This window comes from Leptonychotes weddellii, chromosome 6, assembly GCF_054177405.1.
Source record: "Leptonychotes weddellii isolate Sample4059 chromosome 6, ASM5417740v2, whole genome shotgun sequence".
NCBI classification, from domain to species: domain Eukaryota; kingdom Metazoa; phylum Chordata; class Mammalia; order Carnivora; family Phocidae; genus Leptonychotes; species Leptonychotes weddellii.
This window is the reverse complement of record NC_138374.1, coordinates 125,792,291-125,804,553: the sequence shown is the minus strand read 5'-3', so window position 1 is coordinate 125,804,553 and position 12,263 is coordinate 125,792,291. Positions and strand designations below refer to the sequence as shown.

The window sequence follows — 12,263 nt, the reverse complement described above, 5'->3', positions numbered from 1 at the left end:
TAAGAAGATGAAAAGGAACAAATGTTTGGTGAACAAATGTTTGTTGGGCCATTCAGAAACAACGGGATATAGAGAGGACATTGATCCAACAGGCCTTGCTAGGTTAAATATAAAACTTCAGGATACTACCAGATATCTCTGTGAATTACTAAAAGAACATGTGCTATAATAAACATGCGTCATTTATTTCTGCTTCATGATCCCCAGACACTATCCCAACCCCTCATCAGGGATTATGATCCAGGAAATGAACAGAGTCCTTTTATAGCTTGAAATGTTTGAAGACTTTTAAATCCTTTCCGTCTATAATTTTTTCTTGATTTTCAATTGGGCCATTTCTAATTTCCCAAAACTTTTTAATTTAGGAGTCCATGATTAGGCAAAATAATCCAATTCTAACTAGTTTCAAGAATCGCAGAAGGTCTACTTCTCAGTTCTTATATATCGTGTCTTTACAAATATAGTCCAATACCATGTTGGCCTCCTCAGGGGCAGTAGACCAGCATTAACACATTCAAATTATGCTTCCTCATCTAGCTAATAAACAATTAGCTAAAGAATTCTAATCATATGAATTATAAGAGAGAACATCACCATTTCCTTCTATCTGTTTAAAATGTTTTAAAAGAATTCACTGCCACATAATATCCTAAAAGAAATTGATCATACTTTTCCTGTAATAAATATTGCTCTGACAGTAAAGCATTAGTAACCAATTGATAACCTAGCAACAATATTGTGATCTCTTTAGATAATTAATCTTAGCTATTTTCCTGTCAGAAGCAACAGTACTTGATTTCTTGATTTTATGTTGAGCTAGAAAGATTGCCAGTTTTGAAAATTAAAAAGCATTCCTTTTATATTATTCATTCCAGTAACAATTTATGATGGCGCATTTAGCTGCTGAACGCTTGTCAACAAACGTAATTATGTTTCGATATAAACAAGATTGGTGGTTTTACTATGCTGCTCCATCTTTGTTGAGAATGTTTTGATTTAGATTCAGATTATACAAGCTGTGTATTTATGTGTCATTTTTTTCCTCCTTTGTTAATAGTTTTTTCTGATAATTACTTGTAGGCAAACAAGCATGCATTTAGGATCCTTATGCACGGGAGATATCAAACGGAGAAGAAAAGCTGCACCTTTGCCTGGACCTACTACAGCAGGTAAAGCAAAAAAGGGTTGGGGCAGAATACAAATAATAAAGTTCATAAATCATCAAGAAGAAAATACAGATAATTCTAAATCACTTACTCTGAAGAAGAGGCACAGTTACGAGCAACTATTAAATCATTTGCATTTGATGTCAGGATATATTGCGTGTTCCTTGTGTAGATTTTTCAGGCAGCCAATCAATACAATATTTGCTACACACCCGCCTGAATGCAAGACTCTGTGTGAGGTATTAAAGGATACAAAAACTTCAAAGGCTGTGTCTTTGGCCTCCGGAAATTTATAGACTGGTTGGGACAGTGAGGCATAAATAGGTCAAAAGGCAAATAACTCCAGAAGAAATTAATAGTAAGAAATTCAAAAGTATAAGGAGCAGCCTCAAAACGCAAGACCCCATATTATAGAAGATGGAAAGTTAGCCATGAGTGCGTCAATCTGGTTTCTAGTCCCAGCTCTGCAGCAATTCTAGATTTTTCTTTCCTGTTTAAACATGGGTGCCTGTCTGACTCTGTCGGTAGAGCATGCGACTCTTGATCTCAGGGTCGTAGTGAGTTCAAGCCCCACACTGGGCGTGGAGCCTACTTTAAAAAAAAAAAAAAAGTCTGCATTAGAATAAAAAGTCTCTCATTATTTCCACCTCAAAAAATCACATCCTTGGGGCGCCTGGGTGGCTCAGTCGTTAAGCGTCTGCCTTCGGCTCAGGTCATGATCCCAGGGTCCTGGGATCGAGCCCCACATCGGGCTCCCTGCTCCGCGGGAAGCCTGCTTCTCCCTCTCACACTCCCCTTGCTTGTGTTCCCTCTCTCGCTGCCTCTCTCTCTGTCAAATAAATAAATAAAATCTTTAAAAAAAAAAAAAATCACATCCTAATAACATTCCATTCTAATGAGTGTGGGGTAGGGGAAAGTACAAGTGCTGAGCAGAGAGAGGTCACTAGACCAGAGGGGGCAGGAAGCCTTCCTAGAAGGGCACAGGCTCAAGCTTGGTGGTGAAGGATATGAATAACAGTATGTTTAACCAAATCTCATGCAAGAGCAATGGTAAGGAAGGCAGAGATAAAAACCAGTGAAAGGAGGAAGCTAACTAGGCATTAAAATGTAGACACTCACCCACCTAAGAATAAACTACAGTTAACCATCATGGATTTGTGATGCAGCAAACTTGACTCTAAGAAAGGTTTTCAGTGTAGATACTTGGTCAGTTACAAAGAATAATAGCCTTGGCCTCTTGCCTGGGATCCTTAACCATTCAGATTTATAAACTTTCCTTTAACTTCATTTGGGAAGCCTTTCATAGGAAAAGTTATTTTTTCCATGATCATTTATAGACTATGAAAATAAGATTCATGTCAACCAGGAGAATAAACGATGAGAAGGGGGAAAAAAAATCTTGACATGGTGATTTCAAAGAAATAGAAAATGTGGAGCTTGGGGATCTGTCCTATAGTTCAGTACTAAAAAATGGAATGACTTAAAATCGGAGCACTCATAATCCAGTTGTTCCATCTATATATAAAGGGCGATGTTACGACATTATACATATGGTTATGAGTAAATATAATATTGATCGTCATCTTGTAGCTATATTGAATTTTCAGAATTTGGAAATAAGAAACACCTGTGTGTGGAAGAGTATTTATATAGAATAATATTTACCACTTATTGGGTGCCTGCTCTGTAACAGAAACTTTATTATTTCATTTTATCTTTGTAACAACTTTGTGAGCTAGGTGGTATTAGCATCACTTTACACAATAAAATTAAGATTCAGAGAAGTGATGGTTTTTCTTCATTCCCTAAGAAGATATAATTATTGAATGGCAAAGGGAGGTTTCAAGCCTACATCGACCTGCATGACTCCTAAATCCCTATTCTTTCCGTGACAACATACGGCTTTTTTGTCAGAATATATTTGTGAAGACTGTTTTGTTGCATATGTTTATTTGAACCTGCTATTATATCTTAAGTTTCATAGAAGAGTTACCTAAATATTGCTATGTAGAGATACAGAACATTCATGAGGATACTTCTAATATATCTTTATGCAGGAACATATAGCCACTTTTAGATCGAATCCGTGTCATAAGTTCTTCAATTCAAATCTTTCACAAGGCAGGTGTAGGATTCTTTAATATCCCCATTCCAGTTGAATGGTCCCCTGAATTCTCTTATCTTTTCAATGATTCAAACATTAGTGGCAGAAATAGTACAAGAACAATCTTAGGGATGTGACTAAAGCACCTTAGTGCCGGCAGTGAGGAAGAGAGAGTATCAGGGTCAGGTTCTAACACTCTGGACATACGTGAAGTGAGAAGGAAAATGCATAATGGTTGAGGAGAGGATAATATAATTATTTCTACAAGGTGATTTTGACGTTACAACTCAGTAGCATCAGAGAAAATCATTTATACGGAGTGTGGGTATAAACATTAAACTTTAGCCTGAAACATTCATAAGCTTATACCAGCATATTCCAGACATTGTATTTCAGGACTGTTGTGATTCTCTTAAGATTCAGGATTTTGATTATATTACTAGTTTTTTTTTCGCTTAAAGAATAAAATTCATAGAAATTTAATGCATTTTTGTAATTACTCACAGTAGTGGAGTAAGAGAATTATGTTACTCATTTCCAATGCATTTTTTAAATCCATGTATAGCAGTTCCTCTCAAAGTGGAAGAGAATGAGGTTATTTAAAAATCCTCAGTTTTAAAAAGAATATCTTCTAATACTAATGAATCAACTCTAAGGTGAAGATTATTATCCAAATTCAAGTAAGAAATGCTTTTGCATAAATACACTTTGATAATGAGGTTATGAATCCTCGATCATCTTGTCTCTGAAAATTATAATTTTCAAATTCTGGAGTATATTCAGCCTTATAATAGTCAGTTATATTTGTAAGCTTCCAGAGTTGAGTTAGCAAGTAGAACTATTTCAAAGGGAATATTCTTCCCATTTTATAGGCCCTTGCAGACCCCCCCAAAAAACATATTGAATTGAGATATATTTTTACACTTTCTTTTGCCTTCAGTCAACATTCAGTCTAAGCTGGAAAGATGCAGGTAAAGATAACTGTCTCTCATCTGAAATAGGGGATTAGAGTTAAAAGGTGGACAGCTTGAATATTATTTAATGATCCTGTCTGATTTATTTGTGAAATGTTATGCAGTTAAATAGCAGGTTTAGAAAACATTTACCAAAACATTGTCAGAAAACTGTAATTTGGCACTCTAACTTTATAATCCTAAACAGGGTTTATACAACAATTTAAGACTCCCAGAATAAGCAGTTATATATTGTATACATAAAAAATACTTTTAAAAATCACCTATGAAATTAAGAACCCCAGATCTGATCTTTACCTGCTAGTGTGTTGAAAACTTTACTCACCCTATTTTAGCAATAGCATTGAAGCATAATTTCATCTGCTTTGTAAGGCTGTCGACTAACCAGCAGTGTTATCGGTTGAACATTTATTAATTGTGACAGGAACACCAAATTTATTTCAGTGCTTTAGCTTATTTACTGCTCTTTCACCTTTGTATTTTATATTGACAAAGTAAAATGAATATTGATAAGGTTAGATATTGATTTTTTAAATGTATGGCTTGTTCTCTGCCTCATTCAAAGTCACATACCAAAAGATAGTGGATGTCTCAGAAGCAAAGGATGTAGATTTACTATTATAAAATTGAGAACTGTTGAAGCAGGAAGGTTTGCCAGCAGAATGCATTTTATAGTTTGAAAAATGTCATCTGTAAAGGTGAAGAAAAGCAGTGAACAAAATAGGAAGAATATTATTAACACATTTTTAAAAGGCAGTCGGCAGTGTTGGTTATGGCCCGTGTTTTTGGTAGAAGTCATAGCTTATTAAGGATCTAATAGTGAAAAGATATAAGTGTGCTTTTTGAAATACTGTGGCTACCACATTTGTTTAAATGTTTTGTTCCCTATACATTACTAAATTCATTGTTACCCACAATTAGTATTTGCTGTTACTGTTTTGCTTTCTATTGAACTGATATCATAGGGAAAATATTCATCATAAGGAGTCAGCCTTTTTCCTGTACATTTTATATTATGTAAAGAGATGTCTAGCGAAGTTTAATGTCTTGGGATAGATATTGCTCCAGGCTGCATTGTTGTGGACATGCAAGATCTTGGCAAGAGGTTGCTTTATAGCTTTTTGTGACTTTTTGACTTCTTCCTCAGCATCCTCCTGATATTTCAATAATAAAATAATCTCTATGAATATTTAAGGCAATAAAGGCAAGTTGTAAATTATAATAATGGATGAAGATTTTTTAAAGGTGTGCTTTTAATTAAAAGTCATACTGATCATAATCAGGAAATGGTTGGTGTAACTAAGCCACCCTCCCAAGGTGCTGTATCTCTTCAGTGGTCCAAAATTTATTTTATCAATAATTATGTTTTTATTTTATTTTACCACTGGATCTATATGACCACTGTAGATTATCTTATTCCTTCCAGGATTTTAAAACTGGCAGACTTTTGGGGGAGATTGTTGGTATTAATTTTGAAACCAAACTACATTTGCACCTATAGCAAAAGCCTAAGAAACATATCACCCTCATCCCCTTGATACACGAGTTTGGTGTTTTAGGAGAGTCTTAAACAGCTCTCCATTACCATTTGGTACGTGGAACACTTAAGGAGAGGGTAAACATCCACCTTAGATAGAAAATAATCATGTTCCTGACAATACAAAAGAGTAAGTAATGAGAAAATACGCAAACTACAGAATATCTGGCTATGCTGAACAAAATATAAAGCAGTCTTTTTAGATACATAGCTGACACTGAAGGAAAGAAATTGTTCAAGACCAGAAATGGTCCTAAGCAGCCCCCATGCCCATGCCCAATTTTGCCAATCTAGGAAATCCTGAGGTAGGTTGGGGAGCTAAGCTGAGGAGTTGAGTGTAGGGATCCTATCAAGCCAGAACCTCTGGAAAGCTCTATCCTCAGAAGAGGACAGACTAGAAACAAAACTTACCCACAGGCACAGGAAAATAAAGAATCTCATTTCTACTCAAGCTCCAAGTAGAAGAATCTGAAGATGTGTAACCAAGAGCCTACCTTGAGTTTCTAGTTTAAAGTTATGTCAAGCCAAAAAATTAACATAAAAACTGGTCTTTGAAGCAAATGCAAAGCCACTTTGGTGGTACATGTCTTAAACCCCAATGACTCTTCATTTCACAAATGAAAACCTACTGAAGGTGATCTCATAAACCAAACTTAAAAAAAAAAAAGTTATAAACAAATTTTAAAAACAAAAGGAGGGCGCCTGGGTGGCTCAGTTGGTTAAGAGACTGCCATCGGCTCAGGTCATGATCCTGGAGTCCCTGGATCGAGTCCTGCATCGGGCTCCCTGCTTGGCAGGGAGTCTGCTTCTCCCTCTGCCCCTCCCCCCTCTCATGTGCTCTCTCTCATTCTCTCTCAAATAAATAAATAAAATCTTTAAAAAAAAAACAACAAAAGGAAATAACTGTAGAAACAAATAAGACAGGTATGGCAAAGAACAAGGAGAAATTTGAGATTCTTATTTATTATGAAAAAATCTTAAAATTATAAATTCACTGGATGGGTTAAACAACAGATTCAATATAGCAATATAGCCAGCCAAAATAAAAATAAAAAACAGTGAATTTTAAGAGCAATCTGAAGAGATTACCTAAAAGAAGCAATGAGATAAAATATGGAAGATAGAATGGCTGGAGGACTTTGAGAAGGATGAAGTTCAACATACATCTAATAGAACTTCCAAATGGAGTAGAAAGAATAGGGAGGTACATTATTCGCAGAGCATATTGACTGAATTCATTGAAAATGATAGAATTCTTACAACTGAATAAAAATGTGATTCTTCATATTCAAAAAGTACAAGTCTTTATCAGAAAATAGTAAATATAAATTTAGTCATACCTAGATGCACTGTAATAAAACTTAAGAACACCAAAAAGAAAGAAAAGAACTTAGCAGCCAGGGAGAAAAGATGTAACGTACATAGGAATGAAATTACACTGGTAGCAGACTTAAAAACATCAGTACAGTCCAGAAGATAAGAGATAATATTTTCAAAGTGTGGAGATAAAATAACAATCAACATAGAGTTTTATATCCAGTTAAACTACTTCCCAAGAGTGAGGATGAAATAAAGACAATTTCAGGTAAAGACCAATTATTACTAATCTTAATACTTCATGTAGAAGAAAATGGAATTCATAAAAAGAATCAAAATCAAGAAGGAATTGTGAGCAAAGAGATTGTTAAACATGTCCATAAAGCTAAAATATTGAATATATAAAGGTTAATAATGATGTGACAATGCCCATGAAGATGAATGATTTGGATGTATTAAAAGTAAGATGGAGGGGTGCCTGGGTGGCTCAGTCGGTTAAGCATCTGCCTGTGGCTCAGGTCATGATCTCCGGGTCCTGGGATTGAGCCCCATGTCGGGCTCCCTGCTCAGTGTGGAGCCTGCTTCTCCCTCTCCCTCTGCCCCTTCCTCCACCCACCCCCTGCTTGTGCTCTCCCTCTCTCTCAAATAAATAAAATATTCTTTTAAAAAAGTAAGATGGAAGTAAAACACTGTACAATATGGAAATGTGAAGAAATAATTATGCATGTTGATATTTAAAGGTAATCACTAAAACAATAAAAATATAACACATAATTTTCAAGCTGATGTAAGCAAGCAAGAGATGCCAGAAAGGAAGAAACAAAAATGTAGAGAATTCCCCACAAAAATGTAGAGGAATGCAAGGCAAATAGCATTAAATGATACAGGAAAAATAGATCCAGATATACCAATGATCACAATAAATGTAAATGCATCAGTTAAATTCAGGGATTATTATAATAGATTAAAAAAAAACTGTAAATGTTGTTTACAACAAGTACAACTAAAACCTAAATTTTAATTTAAATACCTCTCAGATAAGCTGGATTTACAGCAAGCAAAATGAATCTTTAGGCATTTCAAGAGAGTTGAAACACTCTCTTCAGACAGACTTGCTATGCTAGGTTAGACTAGTAATTTCTCAGGAGTTTGAAATTTGTGAACTGTGAAATCTCAGTCATTTGGGAGAATGTGGCAAAAGAAATGACATAATAGGAAGTATTGGTGATATAATATTTTAAGGCAAATGTTCAGTCAGTGAATGGGTAGCATTTGGACTCAAATGTAAGTCCAGATTCTAACTGGGACACTTTCTAGCTAGTTGACTTTTGGCAGGTGTGTTACTTCCTCAAACCTCAGTGTTATCTGTAAAATGGAACCAATAATACCTATCTTTCAGATTGATAAGGAAGATCAAAAGAAATGGTGAATATGGGAGCATTTGTAACCTGAAGAGCTGCAGACATCATTATATTTTGTTATCCACTTATGTTAGTGTATGTTTGCTGTATTTTGTCCTTATGCAAATTGAGAGAAGTTATTAATACAATTCTGCTATAACCCAATTAATTTTTTTTTAGTTGTTTGAAGCACCATCGTCACTAAAATTGTTTATTTGCCATTAATTCTCATGGAAAGTGTGTAGGTTTTTGGAGCAAACTTCACCAAAGTTAGAATCTTGCTTACTCACTGTGTAGCCATGGTCAAATGACATCGTGTCTCCAAGGGCGACTAGAATTCCTTGCTAGCACAATTGTTAGGAGGAATGGATATAATCAATGTCTTTTGCCTAACACGTAAACCATGTGCGTGGTACCTAGTAGGCAAACCGTAAATGGTCTTGATTATATATTATTGCAAATAAACATCCCTGTGTGCCTTCAGAACCAACACCATTTTAAGATTTTTTTAGTTTTCTGAAAACACTCTTTGATTTATAATGATTCCATAAGAAATATATTTCTGTATAACCAAACTATCAATAAAAACACTTCTGGGGTGCCTTGGGTGGCTCAGTCAGTTGAGCCTCTGCCTTCCGCTCAGGTCATGATCCCAGGGTCCTGCTCAGTTGGGAATGTGCTTCTCCCTCTCTCTCTGCCCCTCCCCCTACTCGTGCTGTCTCTCACTCTTTCAAATAAATAAATAAAATCTTTAAAGAAAAAAAAAAAAGCACTTCTCCAAACATGTCGATATAGATTACATCTTTCATTCTTTACAAAGTATTCATCACTTTGAAAAAAAAAAAAAACCAGGAAATTAGTTCTACATTAAATTTTTATTATTTAAAAAGTATGTGCCTTGTATTTTAAGCAATGAAGGGTTTGAACTGATTTGATTTAGCAAAATTCACATGAGAAACGTCTACAATATTGCAGATAAAACGCAAAATGGTCTGAATCAGGCTTTTCTATAGTAAGAATGAAATAATTAAAACATCTGACAAAGAGTAGTAACACCTACCATTTTCTCACATTCTCAAACTGTGCTAAATGCTGTTTCCTTTCTTCACAGTAATCAAAAAACCCATGTCCTTCAATTAGTTATGGAGAACAGAGGACCATATTGTAACTCGTGATTTTAATAACCAATAATCGTGATCACAGCCCTGCCCCCCAGCTGGCTAGTACAGTAATAGGGAGAAGGGGATGGGAAGAATGCGCGAGAGCGGTACCGCAAGTGCTCAGATGCGTTGTGAATACAGGGGAGGGACTGAAGCAGGGTGCGCTAGCTGCCATTTAGGAAGCAGCATGTGTCCCCTCCCCTTCCACTGGCTGTTTATCCAACATCAATACAACACTTTAGGAGCCAAATTACTAAACAAGCTGCCAATTAGGCTTGCAGTCAGCTGGACAGATTAGCAGCTAAGAGAGGCCGATACAAGATTTTCATCTCTTGAGCCAATTACGCAAGTGAATTACCACCCACAATACTCCCTGGAAGACTGGAGGGGAAAGGACCGACTCAGCTGTCATAGATAGGCTAGAGCCCGCATAACGGGGGCTGGGAACGGGAGCCCGGGAGGGCTAGCAGCCTAGGTATTGCTAAAACTGCCCGAGCAGGAGGAGAGCCTTCCAGGAAAGGACTTAAAAGATTTAGCACTGCCAGGAGCAAAAGGAAAGGAAATGATGGTTGTAGGATGCTGTGTGGAGACTGAATTGTTCCGCTCCCTAGTCTTAATCTCATGAAAAGGATGAGAGACCAACAGTAGATCTCACTCCAGAATCACTGTCCATGAAAAATGAACTGTTAGCTTGTCTCTAAGATTGCATAGAAAAGCTTTTTTTTCTTTTTCTTTTCAGGAATCCGTGTTTCTATGTGGAAGGATTTAGCATTTGAGAAATTAAATGTTCTTTTTTTTTCATTGTTTTACTTGAAAGTACAAGATAATGCTTTATCTTATTTTATTTTCATTAAGAAGAGAGATAAAAGCAGCACCTAAAAAACAGAGAGAGTGGGTTCTTTTCCATCTAGATAAAAAACACAAGTATAGGAGGATTCATGTGGCCACTCCTGGGACCACTGTGCTTAAAATATCAACATTTTTAAATGATGATACTCAATTACCATTTGCTGTTCACTTTAGAACTGAGACATGACCACAATTTAGCCATTTTTGAAGAGGTGTATTAAATTGGCCTCATATTTTTTCTTAAATGTTAAACAAATTTTAAACCTGAACTTTACAAGCTCTTGTATTCAAAATACGATTAAACAGATGTGTAGCCCAGAACACCATTAGACCTCTGACGCGTTTTGAGCTTATAGATGGAATTAAACTAATTTGTGGCAATCACTTAAAAATCAAGGATGTGGGACAGGATCCTAGTGCAGTGGTTCAACCTGATATTACCTGATCAGCAGCAGTTCAGAAAATATTAGGTATCTTGGAGGTCTGTCTTGATTGCCACCATAATCATAATTTCAAAATAAAACTCTTAATTGCTCTTTTTGTTGTTATATTAGGAAAGAGTTTGACCAAAGGCTTTTCTTTAGTTGTGTGTGTGTGTGTGTGTGTGTAACTAAGAGGTCCATTATATGTGTGTGTGCATATGTGCACAGAGATTTTATACGTATATATAATGAATTATGAATTTTTTTATACCAGTCATTGCCATTCAAGCTGTTCGCAACTAAAAGGTTTTTTTCCATTACACATTAAGATACTTGTTTCAGTGAGCTAAGACCCAATTTGACAAATCCAAAACCACTTCATTGTGGTAACCTGGTTCTTATTTATTCCCTGTTACTAATTCAGCAAATGGCAATAATGTATTCCATTCTCAGTCCTACAACATACTGAAGATTGAGACTACCACAATGTCCAATAAAGGGCTTTGAAAATCAATTGATTATAGTCAATGAATGTCCATTATTAAAACTTATTTCTAGCACTTTACAGTTTCTTTCTTCTACAACTCAGAATCATGGGGAACAATCCACTTGCTCTTCCCCAGAATGCCAGATACAAAGTACCACATAAACTCTTGGTTCAACCCTGCTATTTCGTTTATTATGAATTTTTTTTTTACCATGAAATACATATCCCAAAGAACACATGGAAATGCAGAGGGACCATTTAAAGAACAAAATAGTACACTGGCCATTTCTGTAACCACAGAGGGCCAAGAAATAGAACTTTATACTCTGCAATCCCACAGGTAATACTTTTGTTATTGTTATTGGTGCTTGAGGATCCATCTTAAACATAATCTTAGAGAAGGAGAAGGACAGAGAGTCCCAACCTTCTTGGGGCCGGGGGTGAAGTAGAAGTAGAAGGTGCCCTCATAATCCCCAGTCAGAGGAAAAATTGATGATGTTGGAAAAGGGGTAGAGGGGGCTTGTGGGTCGGTGCCAAAGAGAGTAGTGAGTGATCTTGTCAACAGCTCCCCATTTCAACCCTCAGACTGTCCAGGAAGACAGCCGCCCACATTTCAGAGCAGAAATATCCTGGACCCAGGGCTGAGCTGGTATATATGCCAGAGACATCCTCAGATCTTTGAAAAGTGAGATGATCTTTAGCCCTGAAGGACTAGGGAGGCAATGGTGGTCAAACACTGCATCCCTGCAAGTTTGCCACCTCAGAGTTTACAACAGACTTCTTGGAAAGCCTGATAGAGGAGATCGGGCTAAATATGTTCTCACTAAAACAAGGATTGTTTTAAGAT

The 12,263-nt window shown here is 36.2% G+C and overlaps 1 protein-coding gene across 5 annotated transcripts in view; it reads left to right on the top strand.

The window, feature by feature from the left end:
- GPATCH2 (G-patch domain containing 2) overlaps nucleotides 1-12,263 on the top strand; it is a 211,332-nt gene that overhangs the window by 158,324 nt on the left and 40,745 nt on the right. For 4 of the 5 annotated variants that reach the window (XM_081825172.1, XM_081825173.1, XM_081825171.1 and 1 more), the window contains one exon: nucleotides 1,081-1,169. In XM_081825172.1, coding sequence (XP_081681298.1) covers nucleotides 1,081-1,169 — 89 coding nt within the window. Of the gene's footprint in view, nucleotides 1-1,080; nucleotides 1,170-8,497; nucleotides 8,985-12,263 lie in introns of those variants that run through there. The other variant, XM_081825174.1, reaches the window with a different exon arrangement.